Here is a 26,466-nt window from a genome sequence, read left to right on the forward strand (position 1 = left end):
CGGGGCGGTGGCAGCGCCTGCGCCATGGCCGGGCAGGGCGGGGAGGGGCAGGCGCGGTCGCGGGGTGCTGGCGGGGGGGGGCCCCGCTGGGGTGCGCCCTGGCGCTGCCGCAAAGGGAAGGGAGAAGCAATTCGTGTTGTCTCCCTGCGCCGTGAGAAGCACGGCATCCTCCTAGAGAAGCTGGCGGGTCATGGCTTGGGCAGGTGTACTCTTCGCTGGGTAAAACACTGGCTGCTGGCCGAGCCCAGAGTTGTGGCAAACGGATCTGAGTCCAGTTGGCAGCTGGTCATAAGCGGGGTTCCTCAGGGCTCAGTATAGTTTAATACCTTTATCAGTGGTGTGGACGAGGGGATCACGTGCACCCTCAGTTTGCAGATGACACCAAGCTGGGCAGGAGCGTTGATCTGCTCGAGGGTAGGAAGGCTCTGCAGAGGGACCTGGACAGGCTGGATGGATGAGACAAGGCCAGTTGTGTGAGGTTTAACAAGGCCAAGTGCCGGGCCCTGCCCTTGGGTCACACCAACCCCAGGCAACGCTCCAGGCCTGGGGCAGAGGGGCTGGGAAGTGCCCGGCGGAGAAGGCCCTGGGGGTGCTGGCTGACAGCCGGCTGGGCATGAGCCAGCAGTGCCCAGGTGGCCAAGGAGGCCACCAGCCCCCGGGCTTGTGTCAGCCCTGGTGTGGCCAGCAGGAGCCGGGCAGGGATGGGGCCCCTGTGCTCGGCGCTGGGGAGGCCCCACCTCGAATGCTGGGCTCAGGTTTGGGCCCCTCGGGACAAGAAGGCCCTTGAGGGGCTGGAGCGTGTCCAGAGAAGGGCAGCGGAGCTGGGGCAGGGTCTGGAGCACAAGTGTGCTGGGGGGCAGCTGGGGGAGCTGGGGGTTGGTTTAGCCTGGAGAAGGGGAGGCTGAGGGGAGCCCTTCTTGCTCTCTGCAGCTGCCTGAGAGGGGCTGGAGTGAGGGGGGGGGTTGGTCTCTGCTCCCAAGTAATGAGCAATAGGACAAGAGGAAATGGCCTCAGGCTGCATCAAGGCAGGTTTAGACTGGAGATTAGGAAAAATGCGTTCACTGACAGAGGTCAGGCCCTGGCACAGGCTGCCCGGAGAGATGGGGGAATCACCATCCCTGGGGTGTTCAAGAACTGTGTAGATGTGACACTTGGGGACATGGTTTAGGAGGCCTGGGGGTGTTGCGTTGATGGTTAGACTTGATGATCCTAGAGGTCTTCTCCAACCGTAATGATTCTATGATTCTACGTTTCTACTCCATGATGTTTGTAGCACCATAGTAGACATTGCAAATAAGGTGGGTTTTTGAACGATGTCTGAGGAGATGAAGTGGTCAGAGGGGTCAAACAACATTCGGCTCCCTGTGGGTGTTGCAGTGGCACTAAATACAATTTCTGCAGCCTGGGGAAACTTCCCCTGTTTAAATTCAAATGGTGTTAACGCTACTCCCAAGTATTTCAGAAACTCAGGAAAATAAAGCCTCCCTTAAGGCCAGACACAGCCACGTTCTCTGCCTGTGAACTCCAGGCAGGCTGTGTGTCAATCTGACCCTCCTGCGGTAACGCCTACCCCACCGCCCTGACACCTGCTGATGGGATGGTCTCGTGCTCCTCCTGGATCCAGATTGCTTGTGCACTGGGACACTAGAAATTACTAGTAGGTAGTCACACTGCTACTGTGCAGTAAAAAAAAAAGGAATTTTAATTTAATTTAATTCCATGAATTCAATACAGGTAGAACAGTAGTTAAAAAAAAAAAAAAAACAAACAAAACACGATGGGACAACTCTACTGAAAACAGTATCTGCAAAATCCATGGTGATGACGGTATAGAACAATTTTGGAAGTATTTTCTATGCAGTCAGTTTGGTTTCCTGACATAAAAGTTATTTCATGCTTTAATCACCACAGTTTCCTGCTCCTTTTTACTGTTTTCGTGTTGACTAAATAAAGAAAACGAACACGGGATTCTGTGATGATGTGCATCGCTAACAGGATTGTTTACTAAATTCTCAGTCACATCTGCTTGCTCGTTCATTGACGCCAACTAGGAGCGTGGCTGCTGGAACACGTATAGCTGCTTGAGATAGGCAGGAGTGCAGAGTTTTCTCTGGCTTTTCGGTCTGAATTTACAGCGAGCACAAAATGCCACAATGCTGTGCATAAAACAATTTCCAAAAGGAGGCACATGCAATCAACTGTTAACAGAGCCTTTCGCTCTCTTCAACAACAAAAAAGTGGGTAATGCATCATCTTGTGCTTTAAGACAGAAGGCAAAGCAATTCCTTGATACGTTTTTGAACTTAACATTTTCTGGCCAGAAAAAAACGTATCTCATTTTCTTTTTATGTACGTACCGGCGCATTTGGCATTGCCACAGTGCAGAAGGCACAGAATGGAAGCAACACTATTCTGTAAAAGAATAGTAATTTCTCTTAAGGTTTGAAAGAGGAAAAAGAGGTAATGATAATCTAGATACTGTGGTAAAGAAACCTAACAAGAAGCTGAAGCATACTCCTCTGTTTCTAAGAGCAGCCAACAAAATAATACCAAGAAAAACATGCCATTTGCAAACAAGCGTTCATAGCCATCCCCCAAACTGCAGTTTGTTTGGTAGATACACTCTGGAAAGGTAATCTGATGAAAGAGAAGTTAAAACTTGAATTTCAGCCTTCAGTTTAGATGCCGCCATGATTTCCAGCTAAAAGAAGAACAAATTAGTGTGTGATGGTGGAGCAGCCTGATCTGGGGTTAGGTAGTTATTTACGTAAGAATTACACTGGTTGGATGCGCGTGGAGAACTGTAAAGTTAGTATTATCGGAAATGGTGCTGCAAAGTCCCCATCACTGAGCTGAGACCCGTTTTACTCTATGTTTGTGTGTTCCCTGGTGTGTACCTCACGGTAACACAAACCATTTATGAGATGAGCATGAACAGGAAGGAGAAGGTACACACATACCTTTCCTTCCTTTCGAACCGTTTCACACCATGTACACCTGAATTGAGAGAGATGGTTTAAAAACTACAGGTGAGATTGGAGGTCTAGTACTGAGTAGCTAACTGCTGTGAGCGTTCCCCTACTTGTAAAGGCGTAACATATGCTGTAGTGTTTTGGAAAGCAGTAAAATCCCACGTACAGCGTACGACCATCAGATGACTAATGGCAGGAAAGCTTAAATTGCTACCGGTTCTGGCCTGTGAGCCACGGAGGCCCTCTGATTCAGAGAGATGGGGGGGCACAGGCTCTCCTAATCTTGCCTTTTAGGGCTGCAAAACCTTCCTGTTTGTGCTGTAAAAAGGGGTTTGTCATTGTAAAGAGGAACAGGATTGCAGGGGTAGGATTTGGCCTGTGGGGAGCGAGAAATAGGAAGCAACGGGTTCATACATACTTCTTTTTTCCACAGTGGCTGACAAGCAATGTAAGGCCTCTTTTGTATACTTGCTAACTTATTTTGATCTTGCTTTGTAAATGGAATCAGGGCATCTTTGCGTATATTTAATCTGAAAAGAAAATGAAGTTGTTAAATTTTCTCATATACTTAAATATTTATTCCAACTTATTTCTTTATACTAAGCCAAAATGATATATGAAAAGAATACTGGATCAGTTGTCGTTTTGTGCATTAATCAGATTGCATTTCCTGTCTATGAAACAGAAGAATACTTCCATTCCTTTCGGGGAAATAACTAACCTCTTGAGATCAGATGGAAGGAGACCAAGCCACTTTATAGATGGAACGGTGAGATGATGGGCCTCAAAAGACATTGACTAAAACAAGAAAGGTCAACTATAACATTCAGTGACTTTTAGTTTAAATTATTTGAGACGTATGCCTTCCAAGGCCATGGTCGGATTTTATTACAGAGGCATTTTCACTATCAGGATGGTGTAGGAGAAAATAGTGCAACTGAAGCTTGCCACGTCCCCCTGCTGGAAACCGCTCCTTCCCAAAGACTTGCACCCTTCAGACTGTGACAGATTCTAGACTTGTCCAATTCAGGCTGGCCTAGTCTGGATCATTTTGTTTTGTTTTTCATAGCCAATATGAGTCTGATTGCCAAAAAAAGAACATTAAGCCAGGATGAGCAATGACAACAAAGTCTGGAAATTTCTGATTTTTTCTGCTGGAAAGTACCACATCGTATAAAAAGGGCCCAAACAAAGGTTCACCTGGCTCAGTACCGTGGCTACAGTGAATATTTCAGGGAAAAGTATCAAACCAATTAAGCAATTAGTGATGCTTCTCCAAACACTCCCCATACTCCCCGTGGTTTGTGACTCCAACTTTCTGACCCAGAAGCAGCGATGGTGTAATACTTGCTTTTGTCAGGTTGCTTTTAGAATCAGCGAAAGCTTTTGTCATCTACAGCACCCTACAGCAAAGTATCACCGTTAAGTTACATGTTGTGTACAGGAATACTTCCACTGTTTGTAAGGAGCTTGACATGTTCTAGTTTCATTTCATACACCTGTCGCTCTGTAATGGAACAAAATAAACTTTCAAAGGAACCTGCCAGTTTAATTTAATCCTGGATGACGGTGTTTTATCAGTTTACACACCTGCGTAGGAGAGCTGAAAGCATGACAGCTCACCTGAAAACCTGGGGAGTTCTGTCTCCCTGGATGTCCTTGAGGCGTACGTTATGGCATATATTTGAACTCTGACATCATCGATGTCTGACAGTTTTCTGAAGTTTGATTTTGTTTTGTTTTGTTTTTAACTTTGGATGTTCTTTCTCCATTGCTTTACTGAACTGCTCGCCCACCGGCTCCTGCCCTCTGCCTTCGTCTTAGTCTACCTGCCTTCCAGATTGTCCTGTACCTCAACTTCTAGCAGTGTAATATAATAATGCCTCCTTGTTCCCCTTGCCTCTTCCACTACATGTGTTCCACGCTAACGCGTGTATCCATAAGCGAATTCTCACACCAAAACAAAATCTTTACCAACATAACACGATTTTGAGGAGAGTCACCCATCTCACAAGTTTTCTCCTCCTCCTCCTCCTCCTCCTCCCAAGGTCCCTCCAGCCTTCGTTTCTCTTCTAAGGCAGAGACAAAGCAAAATGGAGAACACTCTCCTGTTTGGACGTCCTGAAAACTGCCTGTGCAGTAGGGAAAAACTGAAATACAGGTAAATGAAACACCTGTTATTGTTATCCAGTTTCTTTTTGTTGCAGGGAGAACAAAAAGAAACCCTTGGGTATCTGTTGCAGATACCCAAGGCCTAAACACTGTGTCTCTGTGCTGAAACAACAGCACAAAGGAAAGGCAGTAACGATTCTAACACAGGCTGTAACACTTCATACGTTCCAGCTTCAGGGCTTGTCTACAAAAGAGTATATTTGAAGTGGAAAAATTGTACTCACCAGAGATCCGTATTTGTAGATGCACATTATTTCTACACCTAGGTTGCAGAATAGCAAATGTCAAGTGTCTGTTTGTCTGCACACTGGACATGTTTAAGAAGGCTGCATTAAGAATTCAATTTTATGGCATAACAGTTATGGCTTTGGGATTAGTGAGGCTCTTTATGGTTTACAGTTATTTTTAGAGTACGTCAAAATAATCAGAATTTAAGCACAATATGTCACCTTTATCTAGTTAAATGTTTCACGCTGTCTGCACATAGTCATTTCAAAACCAAGGATAATCAGCTTTCACACCTCATCCAACATCTGCCACAAAAAGTGTCTGTCTTTATCCTGTGCAGTCTGTATCTCTTCATTGCTTTGAGAGGCTGCTTCTCATTTTGCAGTAATCTCCCTAATTTCAGGTGGTATCAGCATAGATACATAAGAGATTTCCTACATTTTGTGTATGTGAATTGAGATTCTGAATTCAAAGGCATAACGCACTCACATGAAATGAGGGAAATTTCAGACCTGCCACTGATGTAACACAACAGCACGTCCAGAAAGCGACGGCCTCGTTTTAGGATTAACTTTATTCCTGCTGGCATCAGACTTGTAATTTCTAGCTTTCACTACTGTAAGCTATTGACATGAGGGATGAATTTTTAGTATAAGTGTATGTGAACTACTTTAAAAAGAATAAAAGACTCATCTTGCTCAGATGTACTATTTTTGTCATGTCTGTCTGGCCTAAGGTTTGTAACGTAGTTAGAAATTTTGCTTTATACCAAACTGAGCAACATTTACAAAAGTTCCTGTTATTTCCTTTTATTACAAAAGGAACGGTAGAGCCAACAGCTGGGATTCTTGACAGAGCAACATCTTCAACGGTATTGAACTCTGTAAAGCTACAACTAGGACCTCCTGAGACTCTCAGAAGCAGTCAGGTGCCAACTGCCATTAAAATCAGGGGAATCATGCAATGGATCATAAAATTCCATTATCCTTGTCCTGCTTTTTAGGCCTACAGGTACCTTCCATATCTAGCTCTATTCTGAGCTACGAATTCTGTAAAAAAATGTTTTTCAGGTACAAGTAAGATTCTTATCAGTACTTCAAAGCACAACAAATCATCACAGAGGGTAAGAGAACATTCAATGGGGATGTAAAGCCAGTGCTGATGTTTCAGTTAAACTCCTTCCATACTCCTGGATATATTCTGCATAAATCAGGAACCTTCTGATTGCGTTGGATCTCTAAGCTCCGAGTACCTTCCCATAAGAGTGAGAAAAGACATTCTAAATAAATTTTGCTTTCCTTTTATGTCACTGAACCGCTACAGATTTACCATGTGGATCTGCATCCATAAGGGTGAAAATAGGCATTTGAAAAGTATCCCACAGCTTTCTGACCAGAAGTCGTGTATTAAGATCCGGTACGCCTCTTCCCTAAGGAAATAAAATAAAAGCAGACAGTTTTAAATTAATTAAAACAACATCTGGCTGCTTATGTGGTTACATTTGTCATTTAAAAGCAAGCAAACAAACAAGATGCTGGCAGAAATATTTCTCCAGCAGCTATTTTGCAGGGCAGGTTGTACGTATGCTCCTATTTTGGCTCTGTAAGGAGGGAAGGAGGACCAGGCTGGGGAGCAGCACAGCAGATGATCAGGATCACAGACACTGCAGACATATCATACATTCCTCTATTTAAGGAGTTCATTTGTAAAGCCTGGGTGTCGATGTATAGATGTACCCCGGTATCGGTATCAGCTGGTGTGAAAAGGGCACTTTTTTCTTCTGAAAAATATTTGTGGCACTAATGAAACAATATAAGACAAGCTCTTGTGCTGACTGACTATAACAGGACAGCATGCTGCGGAGCATAAAGGCGTCTCTCTCTTCGGTATGGGGAATGGGTTTTCCTCTTTGTGGGCCAAATTTGTCCCAGAACAAGTAGGTACGCATATTCTGTTTCAACATTCCTATTAATTCTCCAGGCTCCACAGCTCTTTCAGTACAATCCAAAATCAACCAATTCTGTTTCATCTGGGTTTGCTAAACCTAGGATCCTGAAGGACAAAAGGTTACTCAGCAGTTAAGCCTTTCTGAGAGCAAGTGGGGCAGCTACTTTGCAGCAGCACATGAAGCTGATAATTTACCAAGCTCTAAGGAGATGTTTGGAGGAAATAAGTCTTTAGATTGTGAGCTTTGTATTTCTACCAGGGTAACAAAATAAAAAAAAAAATCAGACATGTTTCATTTTAATTCTGTTATTGTCTTTTGACCCAGTTTGAGCACTGCTACAATGCTAAGGTACCATTTAAATTCTTATATCCAGCTAGGTGATATGAAGTGTAAGATGCGTACCGTGATCATTATACAGGGGGACAATTTATTGCAGAAATCGTCATCCAGGAGTCTCTGAAAAGTTGCATCTTTTTCTACAATTAACATGAATTTGGCATGTGAGATTAAATCTTTTCTGTTAAGGCTTGCTGCATGTAAAATGACCCATCACACCAATCAATTAAAACTAAATGCTCTAAAATACCTGTTCTGGAGCCAAAAGCAGTGTTCACGACTCAATTTCAGAGCCAACAAGCAAAGAAAAAATTACCAGAACATTGTTTAACTTGGAATATTCTTTGTTTTTACTTTATTTTTTCAGTCCACAATGAGACTTCTTGCTCAAAGGATACTTCTAATTCCTTGAACATTAGATGGCACAGTGACTGCCTAAAACAACAGAAATGAGATGAATCATTTTAAATAGAGAAAATGATACATTTTAAAATAACAACATTAGGTAATGAAGGACACAATTACATCCTGAAACAGCCATTCATCTTCTATATACAAGATCAATCATGACATTTTCATCTCTCCGTAAGGGTATTCAACCATTCATATCCTGCCCTCCTATATAGTTGTGCAGGAGTCCTCCTGTCATAACAAGATGCTTTTCAAAAATGTTTCTGCTACTGTCACAGAAGATTGTTCATCAGATGGGCATTACAGAGATAACAGTGTCCTGATTAATTTTTTTATCTGTCTTAGCCAGAAAAAAAGTCAACTTAGTGTGAAGATTGCAAATTGAATACAGGCTTAAAACATTCTTTTTGGAAGTCCATTAAATCCGTTCTTTTACTAACCTATAACCTGATTTGATAACTATTTTGGAGCAACAAGTTTAAGACATAGTAACGTTTACTTTACATCTCATATTAGGATTGGCTCAATCTGGCAAGCATATGGATGAGAAAACAGGAACTGGAGGAACATCTTGGCAAAAGAGTGTGTATATATTGAAGTGTGTGGTCTGTTTTTACATCTGACTGCTAAATCACCTCCGGTGCCAGGGTGGAACAACTCAACAAAAAAAAATATGAGGAGCTGTAGAAGAGCATTAATAACTGGGGTCTTTACGCTCTGCTTAAAAACAAAGCATAGTAGGCAGCTAAGGTTATCTTTCCATTTTGAAATTACCGACGTAGGCTTACAATGAACACATTTTCCAGGAAATCATTACAACAGTCATCAAGTCTGAGTTCTGTTCCTGTGTTCATATTCTGCATGGCTAGAGGAAATCTTTTGGGACTAGATTAGTTGAAGCTCATCTCCTCAAATCACTTTTGGCTCTTCACTCTTATGAAGCATCTATCCAGCTCAGTGCCGCCTTTGATAAAATTAGTTGACAATACAAGCCCTTCTCATCACAGAATGTTAGTGGTTGGAAGGGAACTCTGGAGATCATCTTGTCCAACGCCCCGATCAGACTCTGAATCACAAAATGTCTGTGATTCCTGTATAAGTGATAATCCTGAGACCAAACAGCCTGATATTATATACCTTTGGTTGGGCACATGAAGACAATCTCCATTCCTATGGGGTATCGTCATTAAACTTCTGTAAATGAGAACATAACTTGGGTGCAGAAAGAGCTTTCTAGTTCTAGAGGCTCAATTCAGTCTCTCATCTGTGGTGCTGCTACTGGAGGAGTCTGCCCAGTGTGGTAGAAGCAGCTCACTGAGGACCACAGGACTATGTTAACTCGTGCTGTAAGACTTGTTTTCTTACTCTGCCAGAAATTAATCTATTGTGACAGAAACAAAGTGTGCTTAGAGTGCTCGGGATTCTTTGGTTCAGAGCACTTATTGTCAGAACATATATAGTATAAAGGGTAAGGTATATGCCTTCCTCTGCAAGGCTCCTGTGGTAGAAGGTAGTGCTAAAAACCGTATCCAAAGGATATATTCCTGGTGAGTATATAGCTGAGCTTCAGCATTGCAATACAGTTGAGCAGTGCTTTTTCTCTCTCTTTTTTCATCCAGGTTGTAATGTCTCAATTTGTCACAAGCACAGGTCTGTATAATAAATGTATACAGTAACCCGAGCTACAAGTGCAAGGATGCCATGCAAAGGTAGATGCTATGAATTACTACTTTATAACACCTACCGTTGCACCGCAGGTACAATTCACTTTTGTACCATCTTCCTCAGTGTAACTTAAATTACCAGCAACAAAACCTTTAGTTGAAGACAGCTGAAAAAACAGAATAAGTTGCAGGCAGTAAATTGGAAATACATGCTGTTATGTTACTATATTGCACAAGCAAAGCAAGAAACTTCTGAAAAGAATTCTGGCTGGTAATAAGCAGTTATTGACTGCCATCAACCTTTAAACACTAAGCAATGTTGTCATCATGGATATAAAGGCACACTAACAATAAATAATGTTAACTGTGTTTATAGATACAAAGGAATTCTTGTAAGGCATGAGACAAAGTACCTTCAAAAGGCTGTTACATCTCTGACCTTTAAATTTTCATTGGGCCCCAAGTCAGCAAATCATTTGGGTACGAACTGCTGAACAGATGCCTGGCACTCTGAAGTTTAGGTAATAGCAAAAGGCCCTGTGATTTTACCTGGCAGCTCGTCCCAAATTCTTTGGAGCAAGAAAACTGAATTTTCTCTGAAGAAAGACATCTTTGGAGAGCTGTGATAAACCATAATTAGGTTTCATTTGCACACATGACACTCACTATTTTAACTACTCCTTTCCTACTGATAACTTTTCTTTGTATTTGAGCTTTCAGTTCAATCTATGTGATTCGGAAATAATGATGAAAGACATTCATAATAAGCACTTACTATGTGTAGACTTCTCCGTGGTATCTTAAGCATGCAAGAAATGTCATTGATTATATTGTCCACAACACTTTGGCTACCAAACAGTTGTGTATCTGAATAATAGATATCTCTATCAAGACAAAATATTGTATTTGTAATTATAATACTGAAACAGCTGTAGGCTAGTGAGAATTTTGTAGAGGGCATGGATAATCAGCTCAACCTAAAGCATTTTACGTGTAGGAAACCATTATCCTAAATGTTTGCACCCTACCAGCTGTTTTTCACAATAACATTCTTAAGATACAACTTTTTTGTGAAATTACAGAAATGTAGTGTGTTACCTTTTAGTTGCATAAGTATTGCTCTGCACCATCTTATAGATCATAGATAATATTTTGAGCATCAGAGCTGAAAAGATACATTTTAAAAAATAATTTATCCATTTCCAGAAATGCACATACAATAATTTGTCTTTATATAGACCCATATTTTTTTCTCATAAAATAGAACTCAGACATATGCTTTAATGTGCTGTGAAAATACAGAGTGACTGTACTAATCAATAGACTCAATGATTTCTAGCATAATTAGAAAAAAATATGATAGAGTTAAGTGAGGGAATGTATGCCCTGCGTCCAGGCCAAGAAATTAAATGACTGAGTTAGAAAAACAAATTAGCATATTGTCCATATTCCAAGATTCCTTTACTACCTAGCTTTGAGAAGAAGGGTGATGTTTTTACATTAAGACCTTCTGAATATGCCTTCAGCTGATCTTCATTCAGGGAGGGTAGAAACTCTAAGACAGCTGTATTAATTTCACTGTCACTCACTATAATTTAATAAAGAAAAGCCAAAAGGCTGGTCATAGTATCAGGTTATATTAGCCATACACTTCGAAATCACAGTGCGTCATTTTTCTTTTCTTTTTTCTTTTTTTTTTTTTTAACAAAGCTTTGAACTAAAATACAAGAAAACCCAATAATTCTGCTTTTAGGCTTTTTTAACTTACCAAATTTTGGAGCTGACCTAGGGCAGTCACTTCTTATTCGTTTTGTAGTACAACGTGGTATCATCTGCAGGCCCACAGAATCTTTAAATCTGATATATTGCAAACAGACACAATAAAACTGTAAACTTATTGAATATATGTAAATTGCTCTCTGCAAGGTAATTCAGACTCAGACCCCTTTCATATAATTAAATATGCGAGGGCTATTTTCAGGCTCCAAAGAGAAACCATCAGCTGGGGTGGAGCTGGAGTGGCTGAAGGAAAAAGGCAGGCAGCAGTCATCACCTGCCAGAACGACCCGTTCAAAACCTTACTGAGCTGCCCCCGATCTGAACGTTGGCTTCACAACATGAAAGTTTCTCAAGAAGATACTTCAAGAGTAAATTTAAGCCTAAAATACGTTTCCAGCAAAAGTAGAGACAAAATATCATATATGCATTTGTAACTGTTAATATGTCAGCATCTATTATTATTTAGCACAAAAACAAAGGAATAACCAACACAGGAAAAAATGTGAATCATTATTGGAATACAAATCAAGTCTGACACAGTGACTTACTGACATGGAGTGTATGAAAAAGTGTTATTATTTCATATTACAATAATATTATCTGATTTACGCCCTTAAATTATTATCAGATCAACCCAATTATATTCCATTGTTAACTTTTGGAAACAAAAATGTGGTCCATCCTATTTCCTAAACAATTGTTTAATCTAAACGAGCTCTACCATTTCGTGTTTCACCATTTCATGTCTGAAGGTGCACAACTCACCAAAAGAACCAGTTATTTTCTTAATGACACTTCATTATTTTAGTTAAAATTATTTTAGTGCCTTATGATATGCCAGTCCTGTCTTTAAAGCATCCTTTTTCATTTCAGAGTTTTTTATGCGCTTTTAAAAATTATTGGCGGCAAAATGGGCATAATATTATCTAAAACCACGTAATGTTTCTAAATTTCTTTGTCAGAGGTTTTGCTCCAGGCATCCTTTGGGTGGCAGAACACACCACGCTGCATGCATGCACAGTGACAGCAATGAGGAACAGCGCAGCATCTGCCTGCCAGCTTTACAGGAACTTCCTTGCCTTTGTGCTGCAACATTTAAAAGATATTTGTGGGTTTCTTTTCCATGCTCCCTACATTGTAACTGCATGGGAGGAAAACGGTAATCAAAGCTTTGCTGGGATAGGGTTAAAGACGGGACGCTCCTTTCGGGAACCAGTGTGCTGAAGGGCCTGATCCATGGGGCTCCCACAGATACGTCATAAAGGCAACTGCAAACTGGCATTAGGTCAGACACCAGCAATTCTTCCTAGGACTGCCTTTGCCCCAGCAGAGCAGTTTTCTATAAAATCATCTTTTCACTAATGGGAAATTTAGTCTTGGGTTTTTTTTCTTTGTTTTGGGGGTTTTTTTTGAAAGCTACAGCTGGACAATGGAAACTGGTTGTACTGCTTTAAGGCTGGCATTCTCACTGCTCAACATCATTCTCAGGTAAATACCACTCTGGGCATCTACAAATGTTTACAAGGAACATTTCAAACATGGAATCATTCTTTTGTCCTACTAGTTCCTGCCCAGCAGATTCCAGCTGTGTAGGTTAGGTATGAAAAGGCCACCTAAAAAAGGAAAAGAAATGCCCCACTGACAATATTTTCTTCCATTCTTATTACATTTTGGCATTCTGTTTTTATTCTTATTTGTCCATTTATTTTCATTTTAGTTTTCTTAAACTGCTGTATTAAAGTGGGTTGTAGGTCACTATTCAACGGAAATGCCTATCTGAGATTTACATTTCTCTACCATAAATAATAGTTCAGCTTTTTAAAATGTGATTGATGAGTCTTATTTTTAACATACTGTGATGTTAACTTGTTTTAATTTGAACGTTCTTCCCCCCCAATGTGCTCTGATGGCAAATAACATCTCACATTTGTTTTTCTAGCCTGGAATGCCATTTCCGCAAAGATTGCCAAAAATTGCAAAACCTTGTTACAGTATTTTAATTTTACAGACATACGAGTGAAACATTTTTGTCAAACTATCAAGGCACAAACCATTAAATTCCCTGGAACATACAAGGCTGTCAGTTAACTGATTACCTTCAGGCCCCTCAGGTTTTTTGACTGACAGAAATTTATTGTTCTCATTAAACAAGTATCCCACCGAAGTGTTACGCGTGGAAGGTTTGCTGTGCTTTCTCAACCTCAAATGTTTGTAATGTGTCTGCTTACAAGCACCCCCGCAATCTTATCAACCTGAATATCCTTTAACCCCCAACGTCCAAAGCTATTACAGGGCAAAAAATGGATCAGTGTCTTCCTTCACCCTTTTGCGTCTGGATTATAGAAAGCAATTAATCTCTCAGTTTCAGGTATTTTCAGTTTAAATGGGCTGCCTGGGAAAATACTGTTGCACGAGCAACTTCTACAAATCGCAAAGCATGTTATAAAGGAGGACAGGTTGCTTTTTCTCTGATCCTGTCTAGATAAGCTGGCATGAGATCTGGAATGTAGGTAACATACTAGAAACTTGGTTTGCTTTATTTGGCTGGTAATGAACTGAGGCAAGAAATACATCAGGAAGAGGCGAAATGCATCTTCTCTGAAGAGCAAAAAGATAAGTTTATTACTATCATTTTAAGAAATAAGATACCATGGAGAAAAGCAGAGAAAAGGAAAAGAGGAAGCACAGAAAAGGCATCGGAGGATGAAATTGCTGGTAACTCTTTCCAGCCAAAAGCAGACTTTTTCCACTCTGACACAGCTTATCATTTCTAGTTTCTACTGCTTCCAGAAAATGACTGTTTATGGGACCTCCCTTTTCCTTCTAACCCCCATTACAGTAGTTTTACATTCCCCTTTATGCTATGGTCTGCTGTTACTTAATGCATGATGCCTGTTCATGCAGAGCGGTTACTAAGTATTTCTCCATTACTTTTTAAGAAGTCAAATTATTTATTGATTCTAATACTTACAGAATTATGTAACATTAACTTTTCTGGAAGTTTCATAATCAAGTTTATATTCGTGGCATTTATATTAATATAAGGCAGGACTTTAAAATATGTAATACTTACTCTATATTCCTCCAATCTGATCTGTTAACCACTGTGAGAACAGGTGCTTTTTTTTGGGCCAAGCTTTCAAATACACCTTGAATAACATTTTCTATTGCTTCAAGAACTTCAGAACTGAAACAAAGAAAAATAATGATACAGTTCATGTGATAAAATCTAACTGTACTTTGAGTTTTGATCATCTATCCCCACTCCTACAAAAATCATGTAATCCAAAACTGCTTCAAGGATATATTTGTTTCAGAAATGTGGAGGAATTCTTTTGTTTTTTCATTTTGTTTTGTTCTGTTTCCCTAAAATCTTTGACTTTCCATTCCAGATGCATAACTGAGGACACAATTAAAAGTACATTTCTATTCAATCCTGAAACCATCAAATTTTTTCACCAGCTGAACTTTTAGACCAACTGGCTGGTTTGTGACTAATGATTAATGTTTTACTATAAATGATGTAATATTGGCTTTGGCTATGATTTGGGCTAAATTGTTTCTAAGTGCTGTAAATTTAAAAAATGTTCAAGAGTACAAATACTTCCTGTTGTACCATTGCATGTTAACCTTTTGATCTGCTGCCCTGAACAAACTGTTAAGGTTTTTAATTATACGAAGGCTTAGTCTCAACAGATGCGCTATGAAAAGAATAAAATCTGTATCTTTCACATAAAAAGACAAAGTAACCTTGCAGCAGATCCCTTACAGCAAAACTGTAGGCTGGTTTGAGTGTTATGACAGATGCTTTTTATTTTCATAAGCAATCTGACTCCAACATTTCAGCTGTCCTTAAAATTACAAGTGTACTGCATACCATCATAAGTTTAGGTAGGAATGAAACGAATAGACAAAACTTATTTTAGCTCAAAGTTTTCTCAGCAAAGTCCAATTTTGTCATTAAGTAATATGCTAAGAAAAGATGAGTCAATACCAGGGCACACCACACAAAAAGAATTAACCCACTGTTACAAAATCAGCAAGAATGGTTTCTAAAACCTCGCTATGAGTCTCCTCAAACAATAACAAAGTGACATTAAAGCACTCTCCTATCAGCTGAATATGCTGCTTTTGTTTTGTAGCTCAGCTTCCACTTACTCCTCATTCTCCTAAAACTAGATTACTAGATTTTGAAAACAATTTCTGGAAAGTATTAACCTTTTATTTTAAAATGTTAGTTGTAGTAGTGTCTGCATAAAAAACCCCTACTAGTATTACTAACATTTTTGTCCAATAATATTAAACCATTCAACGATGCAAGATTTTTTTGTTGTTGTTCAGATGAATAAATTTGGACACAAAGGGACTAATGGCTTTCCAAAGGTGAAACAGTGCAGCATTTGCAGTGCTGGTAACACAAGAAGGCCTGGTCGTGCAGCCAGTATGTAAATTAATTTTCTACAGTATAATGGCTTCATAATCAAGTCCAAGATTCCCTAACTTTCTGACTCATAGTCTCTTCCTCCTAATTAAAAATCCTACATCTCACTGCCATATCCAAAACAGAAATTCTAGTAAGCAGAGAGGAAATGGTTAGCTGGTGAGCTAAATGTGTAATGCAGCAAATGGTGAAAGAGGTAAGCAAAGCCGACCATGGTGCACACCTCCAACATAACAAAAATTAGAGTGTTGAAGACAATAAAAATATGTATGGGCAGATGGATGAAAGAACAGATAGGTAGATAGGAAATCTAAACCATGTCATTGCTTTGATATTCATTTTACTTATTCATTTGGTTCTCTCCACTGTAACTGTCTAATATTCCAGATGTACTTCAAAGCTTGCTGCAGAATTTCAAAGTCCAGGTTTCTGTTCCAATCCCAGTTTCCTGATTTACTGGCCAACAGAAGTTGTAAATGTGGCAAAATAGGAGGAAAAGGACAGCAATTCTCTGTGTATCCCCTGCTGATATTCTGTCTCCTTTTGCAGAGATTAACTGAATTTTAATAAGCAAACATACGACACTGGCCAAGTATGCCTACTTAAAATTCACTCTGGTTTAGTTAACAGTGAAATCTGAGCAGAGAAGGGGTAGGCACTGTGTATCTCACAGGGTTTGCCTGATCATTTCTAACATGTTGCAGCATGAGTAGATACTTGTTTCTGTATAGCACAAGAAATGATCTTCAACATTAGTAGCATAAAAGGTTAATATTATAGCACCTTTTTGCAAGAAAACAATATAAATACACAAGAGAAACAGTTACAAATAAAAATCTGCAATGTAATAGACCAACACACTCCAAACCCATGAGGCTCCCATACCCTGCCACAAAGACTAAGAACTCTCCAAGTCGTCATTATTATTATTATCCTTTTCCTTTTAAAAAACTTCTAAGATGCTTCCAGTCTGTTCTAGCCTCTGAGGCTGATACACTGTGTACGGAAAGGGTCTTTAAAAAAATGACAAGCGTTTTTTGTTAGTGAAATTCAGTATGTTTGTTTTGTCACGGTTTTCGGTATTTCTGTCTGTACCTACAGACTTTTTGGAGAGGTCTGAGGGAAGGAGATGCGGTTTGCAGTATGAGAGCCCCATCTCCCCTATGTTTTTGTAGGGAAGTATGTTTTTCACTTTTGCGCTACCTACTTAGTCATTACCGTGGAAAGAGAGTATGGGTGCTATATTTCACATCTTTTACCTAGGGATGTGGCTCTCATGACCAGACAGACTTGTTTCCCTGAAGCTGGCCATGTTCCCAGTTCCCACTTCAGTGGAACGCATACTGCGGTCCTCCATGAAGGGTGGTGCAGTCCAATCCAACTTCTCTGGAAGGGATGAAGCCATGTTAAAGAGAGGCAAAAGAGACTACCAAAGAAATTAGAAAAGGCTATTCTGCATGCTGGACTTAAAACTCATGATCTGAGGTCAAACCATAGGGTCAGAGAGAAAAAGCAGAAAATTTTTGTGGCAACCAAAGTCAAGATTTCCTTGCTCTGACTGACTGACTGACCGACCAAGGGCTTTTCCTGCCCTTTCTAAAGGACAGGAGAGGGCCCTGCCCTTCCTGACTGACCGAGGGCTTTTCCCGCTCTCCCTGACTGACCGAGGGCTTTTCCCGCTCTCCCTGACTGACCAATGGCTTTTCCCGCTCTCCCTGACTGACCAATGGCTTTTCCCGCTCTTGCTAACAGACAGGAGATGGCCCTGCCCACCCTGACAGGGACCTTCTCCCGCCCTTCCTGACTGACCACATTCTCCGCTGGGAGCTGAACCTCAGAACGGCGTGAGCAGATATTTAAGCACAAACTTCACAGCACCCATATCTCAGGGTCACTGGAATCAATCTGGCCAAAGTGGCCAAATGGCTCGTCAATACTTTTCTCATCCTTTCTGAATGACCAGCAATTATTTTCTTCCCTCAATATCAAATGTCTTTTCCTAACTGTTCTCAGCAGCTGGAAGAAAGCCGAAAAAGCTGAAAGCTCCAATGCAACTCCAAGTGTTGAAAAATCGGCTTCATTCCCCAAAAATGGAATTCCACTTCTACTGAGATTAAATATTAAATACTATTTTTATAATTTGCCTTCAGCATTCAGAAGTTTTAGAATAGACTTGGGACATGTTTTCAAATCTTCCTCAATACACTGTTAAAAACTTGTGTTCTGAAGAAACAATAAACCCCCAATTCTAAGAGTTGTGAATCACTGGCTTCCAAGGAATCCAAGATTTAAGGAAAAAACCACTAAATTTTGTCAGGCTTATGGCTGAACCAAGACTTTCATGATTCACGTGCAATCCTCAGCCAGAGGGCATCACTTCAAAATGGACGATACATGGCCAGAGGCAGACTGCGAATTTGAAAAGAAACCCCACATGCGATTATCATCTTGGTGCATTTTGTACCTGTTGTCTTTAGGTGTTCACCTTTTCCTACAAAAATTCCAGTCTTCTCTTTCACATCAGAAAGTTTAAACTCTTTGTCATTTTAAAAAGAAAACGCGGTACTTCTGGGGGAGCTCGTGAAGGCCAGGAGAGCGCACCAGTGCGCGGCCCGTTCCCGTTCACTGCCGGAACGGCCGCGCTGCAGCCCCGGGTACTCCCGGGAGGAGCCGCATGCTCGGTTTCTTCAGTGGGTTTGAGTACAGAGATCAGGGCTCCTTCACTGGCAGCTCCACGGTAAAAAAAAAAAAAAAAGCAAATCCTGGGAATTTAAACCACTCTTACCTTTGCGCTTATGATATATGCCAAAGTGTATTTTCAACTCCGAACTACCTCCTAGTAATTGACTGCCTGATAGTGGTCATTCTGAGAGTGTTAGCAGTTACTTAGGAGATAAATATCTTAAAGGCTTGTCCTTTCTAGAGAAATTTTTTTAAAGCCCGCTGTTGATAACATCGTCTTTTACGCACAGCAGTCAGTAGTATTGGAAGCTGTGCTGTATCTAGCTCGCTGCCAACAGCATTTCAAATGCGATGCTCAGACTTGTTAGCAAATTAGATGACATAGCGCTTACAATGTCGGAGGCAGCTGGTTTCTCCTGCTGTTCCATTAGCTGCTACCCCTGAACCTTTCTTCTTCGGTACTCATAAGAGTAAGCAGTCCAAATCCAGCTTGGGTGGGTAATTAAAAAATTCATACATTGATTTATTCAAGGAAAACCTCAGGCTATGATGATATAAACACAAGGTGCTTCAATAAAAGAGGGGGAGCAAAGGAAAGGGGAATTAATAAATTGAAATTTTCAGATCTTTCATCTGAAGTCTTTGGCCTTTGGGTACCTTGAGATCACTCCGGAAATATTTATGTAATATCTCTGTAGCTCCTTCCAACAATTCAACATCAAAATTAACAGATTTTTGTTTGATATGGAACTGACAAAATTATATCATGCCCCTAGCAACAGATTGCAAACAAAACTATATACATCAACTTGTGAGAGGCTAATTTAATGAATGCTCTCTTCTTCATAGCAGCAAACAGCAACCATAAAAAAGCACAACCAAAATACTCTATGCTTATACCTGAGTTAACAAAACAGAGATCGAAAACCAAGCAACAATAACAAAAATTTCCATGCTTCAACCTGAATATTGCACACACGTATGTAAATCCAGATACGTGCATATATAACCACATAAATTAATATCCAGAATATGACCAGTAACTGAACTACAATCAATAAAAGAACTAGCAGGTTCATTTCCTAAAGCCCTCTGTCCTTCTGTATTTATTTCCCCTTTTTTAAACTCTGCTCGCAATAAAAAAGGCATTTCAATTGCAAATACTGACTGCATTTTTTTATATAAGAAAGAAAATTATTAGGAAAACAGATAAGGAATCATTATTAAATGTTAAGTTGGAAATAAAAATGTGAAAAAAGCTGTGTAACTGATGCAGTTATCTCAGTGTTTGTCTTGCTTCTACAAAGCTGTGCAGTAGAGGGCACCACAGATGGCAGAGAAAAGAAGATTCCTACTTTGAAGCTCTTAAATTTAACACTAATTTCACTAATCCTTGATAAAACCAGTATGATAGGTAATGAAACACTTTGAGATTTGTTTGCTTTAAAAGATAGCCTGTCACCAAAAAGTTCCCTTAAGATTGCCTCCTGTTATAAACATATGCTCTTATCAGTATACTTTTGGAGGAAGTTTTGCTATGAAACAGTCTGTATGAGCTGTCTGATGCCAGTTTCAAAGTCTGTCTGTAACCGCTGAAGAAGAACCTGTCTGGATCAAAAACTGTTGCTATCGCTACATACCACACAACGAAACAGCCATACGGAACAAAAACGTGCATTTAGCTTAGTCCCAAGATTTTAAGTTGCTTGTTACTGATTTCTCATATATAAATAACCGCATCAGTGGAATAAATAATATATAAAACATGCAAAAGCGTATGCATGCTTTTTCCTTTTCTTCACTGAAAACCTTATGAAAAGATTGTTCCTCTTTTCACGTGTAGTCAGTCTCCTACATTAAGTTTTCATGATTGCTGTGGTCAGTATTTCTCTCCAAATGGTCTGTCCTCAATTCTTTTAATAGGCTGGTAGGCACACCAGTGGACCTCCTATGCTTATCTTCAATTAATGTCAAATACCATGCGAAATCCAGTCTTTCGCTCAAGCCTAAAAAAAAGGGGAGATGTCTGCAAAAGGTAGTGATTCAGTACAAGCGGAAGTATTTGGGCCAGGTAGGAGTGTTAAGGAGATAGATGAAGGCTCAAAAACTACAGTAAGAACAGGAAAAAAAATCTCCACCAGCCATTTATGAGCTTCTTGGGAACACGGCTGTTGTGCTCCAGCAAGCTTCAATTTCTTTCCGGCTTCCTTTGTTGTGATCCGACAATCCTTGGAAGGACAGACATTTTGCGAGCCAACAGATTTTACTGTGAGTAAGTCAGGACGAAACAGGAGCCAGATCTGTCACCTGCCGGTTACATGAAAAGCTGCTGATCTTTTTCTAATGAGCAAAGCCCAGAGAAACAGGAGATGCAAAGTCACTCACTGCTAACAGCCAACGACCTCAGATGGGGTACCTCCTTCCAGCTAACACGGCTGGTTAAAACCACCCCAGAACTAATAAAACTTTTCAGTTTACCTAGCTCCGGAGTGAGAGACACCTGTAAAATATTTATTCCGCGGTGAGCCAAATCACCATAAGAGGAAGTCGTTTTTTGTTACCATCCCTTCTTTTTGTGTTTTGTCTTTCAGCCAGAAATAAAGTCTAACAGGCCTTACTTAAAAGGAAAAGTAACTTTCATCTAACCTCTGTCACATGGATTTTCAGTTCCAACATTTTCTAATGCTTTTAGCGGCAGTGATGTAATTTGGGTGGCAGGGCAAGATGGGTATTTGAGACAAAGAAACACAAAGTAAATTAAATAAAAGAATTCTTTCTCCCAATTTAGCATAAATGCCATGTGCACTCTGGTTCCTTGACAACAATGAAGCTGCAAACAGGCAGCATTATACAACTGAACATTTGAAGACATAATTTTTATATGCTGAGAAGTTTGAGCTTGCCCAGTACTATCAGATAGTACTCAGAATGAGTACTATCTCATTCCTAGCCTGAGGTCCTCTCTCCTCTCACACTAAGACAGGACACTCCTTCAGCCCAATTCTTCCTCTGTAGCCCCAGTTACCGTATCAACTTCTCATACTTGCCGCAGTTGTAAAACAGGAGCTGCAGGTGTAGGCACATACCCTGCCTGAAAAAAAAAAAAAAAAGAAGAAAAATCAATTGTAGCAGCTCTATCAAAAAGTAAGAAATGAGAATAGGATTTTATATGGGCAAGTTGAGCCTTCTACTGCTTATATTATTGTTTTAAGAGCATTTTGTGGAGGAACATAGAGGAAATATTTTGAAAAATCCAAGCCTCCATGTATCATAGAATCCCAGAACGGTTTGGGTTGGAAGGGGCCTTTAGAGCCCACCCAGTCCAACCCCCTGCAGTGAGCAGGGACATCGTCAACTAGATCAGGCTGCTCAGAGCCCCGTCCAGCCTGACCTTGACTGTTTCCAGGGATGGGGCATCGACCACCTCTGTGGGCAACCTGTGCCAGGGTTTCACCACCCTCGCTGTAAAAAATGTCTTCCTCATATGTACTGTAAATCTACTTCTTTCAGTTTACAACCATCACCCCTTGTCTTGTCCCGACAGGCGCTGCTGAAAAGTTTGTCCCCATCTTTCTTACAAGCCCCCTTTAAGCATTGAAAGGCTGCAATAAGGTCTCCCTGGAGCCTTCTCTCCTCCAGGCTGAACAATCCCAACTATTTCAGCCTGCCCTCACAGCAGAGGGGCTCCAGACCCTCATCATCTTCGTGGCCCTCCTCTGGACCTGCTCCAACAGGTCCATGTCTTTCTGCACTGAGTGTAAGTGACTGCTGAGAATAGAACAAAGAGATTGCCTTGCTGTGAGAACCTACAGGTCTTTCACATACACATAATAAATATAGTTGTCTATATTATGGACAAAATGTTAAACTCTTTCTCTGCTGCCTTCTATATCAAAATCCCATGACAGCCAAATAATTAAAGAGATCAGGCAAATACATGGTGCCACTCTCTGTACCAAATGCCCATCTATTTCTAAGGGACAAACACCTCTCATTTACCTGTTACCCCATTTTTCATTGCTAGGAATGGGAAACAAATTAAAATCTGGGCTGAAGTGCTTCTATAGCTGCTAAATAAATAATAAGGCTAGGGGACTATGGGTGAGTTACAGCCAATTCCCTCCACTCTCTCTGGCACCACCCAGAAATCTGCTGCTCTTACTGTCCATACGGTAAAAATCTGACAAACCCACTCGTCACCAGTGGCGAGTTCTCAGGTAGCTACATGTCATACCACAGAAGCAGTAATAACATCTGATTAATTGGTTTGCAAACGTCTATATACTTGTAAAAATCCAAATCTGGTTTTAACTGAACATTGAACAAACCTGTTATTAGGAAAAATTCTGATTAAAAAAATGTGTTAAAGGGAAAATACGTTGAAACAAACAAATGGAAGACATTTGTGCTAAAACGTAACTGGAAAGCAAGAACGTCTTCTCTTCCATGTTCATCTGACATCTTGAATATAGCAGTCGTGGAAACAGCTGTGCCATTTCTTCTGGCTTTCAAATGGTAAAACGACTTGTTTATTTTCTGTTTTCCTTTTGTTGGCAAAATCCTAGAAAGCATGAAAACTCAGGTGTGATTTTGCTCTTTAAACCCAAAAATGCCAGCTGCTGTACATTAAAAATACTGGAGCCAAAATCTGTTCCTTCATTTATATGAATGCTACACCAGTGCTGTCATGGCCCCAGGTTTATGCCAACAGGTAAAACTCAGGATGGACTTTAGACCTTTGTTATTAACTATTTAATAATGCCTGGGGAGAGTGAAGTAAGCGGGTGACGTAGGAGGCTGTTCTGACACCAAGTACTGTGGGCCATATAAATAACGAAAAGGGTGGGGCAGTTGATTAACAGACTTCTACTTCAATATAGGAAGGCTAGATTCAAATCAACTTTATGTCATCCTTGAAAATGCATTTGGTGATTTTAATTAAGCTACTAATGTTAATTGCTCCACACCACAAAAATGCCAGGGGCACCGTGATCTAATTTTGGATAAGTGGCAACCTTTGCTTTTGAGGGTCCTAAGGCTCAGTAAAAAGCGTATCAAATACAAAACCCGCATAGATGGCTTATCTTGGTTTGCTGTTTTTTTTTTTTTACTGGAGGAGAAGAGAAAAACCCTGATTCCAATATAAACATGAATCTAGCCCAAAACGTGTCTTACCGAGTTGCTGTATAAGTAGTTCTGGATCCGGTGAGATTGTTAACTGGCCTTCAGGGAAGACTTCTCTGCGCTGTCTCTCCAGGACACATTTTTAGTCCGTGCAAACATTTTGCAAAGTCTTTCTGTATATTTATAGACCACCCTTTTCTCTGTACTCGGAGCCAACTCAAGTGTGTCAGCTGGATGTCACTGCTTGCTGTAAACCATCTTCTGTATTTGGGCATGGGGCACGGCATGGCATTTTGCTCTGTTTTGCCTTGTTTCGCTGCTGTTGGCGACAAAAGCTACCAACCGCCTTGAGTCTGGCTTGATAGATTTTGTTCCAGGCAACTTTCTGTCCTCTGGTTTAGGACTGGCCTCTCGAGGGTACTGGACCAGAGGAATCACAAGGATGTCCCACAGCCAAAAATGTATACAGCTCACAGCTACAAGAAGTAAATGTTTGGTTAATAAAACTATGGAGTCTGTGCACATAAATACAGACTTCTACAATATAAAGCTCTCCCTGGCTGATCTCATGTATTGATCCCAGAGGGAGTTCAGTGCTGAATTTGGGCTTTAAAGAATTAAATAGAACAAATTTATACTATTCTCTAAAGACAGAATCTTCTGGCACAAACAGGAGTTTGGAGCTGGAACTCAGGGCTTTTCTACCCTGGAAAACTGATCGGAATTGCTATTGCAGAATAAGCTATTCTGCAACAACTTACTGTCTGACCCGTGACTTTTCCAGACTACAATATCCACACAGGGAGCTGTTATGGACAGTTTATTCAGAAACAGCTATTGCGGTCACTTTTCCCACACAGATAAATGTGCAGTGTCCATGCATAGGTATGGTAAGGAAAAAGCTGGTTTTTTTTTTAAGGAAGAATACTTTTTTCTGACATATAACATATGGCAAGATGGCAAAGTAGACAGGGAACTTTCAATCAGATCCTGATGCAATTGATTAAGATCCTTTACTGAATTTACTAATATGATATAATTATTTACTCTGATTACTTACATGCTAAGACCATCTCTACATCTGCAAGGCAATGTCCATTACAGGATGTTGCATTGCCTTAACGAAATCAATTTTTAAAAACCCCATACCTAATTAAGTCAGTGCAAAAGTATTAATGGAATTATTTGCTGTAGTCTCTGATTGACGGATCTCACATCTCAGTCATCAGCCTCCTGATAACATCATACATGTTGCTAGAAAGAAACAGACAACAGTTCCAAGCCTCTGCAAAAGCCAAGCTCTTTGCTGTCAGCTCATTAATTTTAATAAACAATAAATAGCCACTTGCTGTCCGCAGTACCTCTTTGAGGTTAAGAATTCCCGTTTGTGTCTTAGGCACAGGTGGATGACTGGTGGCTCTAGCACTTGTCACCAGAGAGAGTTCCTTTCTAATGATCTGATGTAGTGTTAATTTATTATTTCAATATTTTTCTGCATGCCCTCTACTCTGTAACATTAAAGGGTCTCTCATGCATTGTGCTGGAAGGCATCCATGTTTGGATCCACTCACTAGGAGTTTTGAGTGCCAGGAATGCAAGATTGGGACCCTACCATGTCAAGGAGAAGAAATAAAAAATAACTGGTATAGAAATGGCATTGCTGAAGATACTATTGTCCATCCATTAGTTCTAAGAAAACAATATTTAAAGCTTTCTCTCTGAATTAAGCTGAAGGTTTTCTTTTGGCCACTTAGTAAAGTTTGATACTTCATCAGAAGGAAAACTAACATGCTCATCAACCAATCCAGATTCTTATTTGGTGTCGAGAGCTGGATGAGATCATATCCTCAGCAAAATTACAGAATGCTAAAAAGCGAATCCGGAGAGCCAATTCCTAACGCTCATTTTAACGACGGGGCGCCTCATATTAGTGACGTAATGTAAGCAAATAATAGGTGTTGCTGAACAGCTGCTCTTACACTATATTGGCTCTTCTGTCTTAAAGATACAAGCAGGAAGAACTGTTCCTTTAAGCTGTAAGTAAACTGATTCTCTAGATATTTCAGCAATATTGTGATGGCCAATACATCAAAACCTTCATTTTTGACTTAAAATAGTTTAAAGAATTATTCCATTAAAATTAGTTAATTCCTGTAGAACACGCTTATCCCATAGAGACTACATTTGCTGAAATATAGATTTACTTCCAGAAAATTGGATTCACCAAACAGGTTATATGGTGACATATAATGAGAGTAGTAAGAAAAACAAAATGTTGCCTCTTGGGTACTTTTAAAATATTCTTGTCTTTCTATAGTTTCTCAAAGACTCCTGATTATAAAGATTTACAGTCTAAATATTCATATATATACAGATATATATTCTGCAGAGAGAGGCAAAACTTTATATAAAACCATTTTTGCCAACCAACAAACAAAAAAAATAGTTGCCACAGGGAAATAAATACTCAGATTCACACAACGTATTAGCAATAAAATGATAATTAGAATAATTAATAGGAGGAATACAATTACACCACATCAGTTGTCTGGAAGGGTCCAGATCGCTACAGCTTTGTATATGTACTGGGATTACTGATATGCTCCTGGAATATAGGCGCTTCTGGCATTTGGAAGTAATTCTAACAGTTCTAAGAAGTGCTGCTGTGCTGCTGGTTCGTTTTCTGGGAATCGTGGCTCTGCCCCTGGG

At 40.2% G+C, this 26,466-nt stretch overlaps 1 protein-coding gene across 1 annotated transcript; it reads right to left on the reverse strand.

Moving 5' to 3' along the window:
* Positions 1–1,457: 1,457 nt before the first annotated feature.
* SPO11 (SPO11 initiator of meiotic double strand breaks) lies at positions 1,458–17,612 on the reverse strand. Its single transcript, XM_075108754.1, has 13 exons — positions 17,211–17,612; positions 14,584–14,697; positions 11,500–11,588; positions 10,830–10,896; positions 10,507–10,615; positions 9,812–9,898; positions 8,055–8,091; positions 7,723–7,832; positions 6,702–6,801; positions 5,369–5,406; positions 3,694–3,770; positions 3,391–3,502; positions 1,458–2,701 (listed from the first exon to the last, which is right to left on the reverse strand). The coding sequence occupies exons 1-13, from the start codon at positions 17,354–17,356 to the stop codon at positions 2,582–2,584; spliced, it is 1,206 nt and encodes a 401-aa protein (XP_074964855.1). The 5' UTR covers positions 17,357–17,612; the 3' UTR covers positions 1,458–2,581.
* Positions 17,613–26,466: the final 8,854 nt, after the last annotated feature.

This window comes from Phalacrocorax aristotelis, chromosome 13, assembly GCF_949628215.1.
Source record: "Phalacrocorax aristotelis chromosome 13, bGulAri2.1, whole genome shotgun sequence".
In the NCBI taxonomy this organism is placed as follows: Eukaryota; Metazoa; Chordata; class Aves; order Suliformes; family Phalacrocoracidae; genus Phalacrocorax; species Phalacrocorax aristotelis.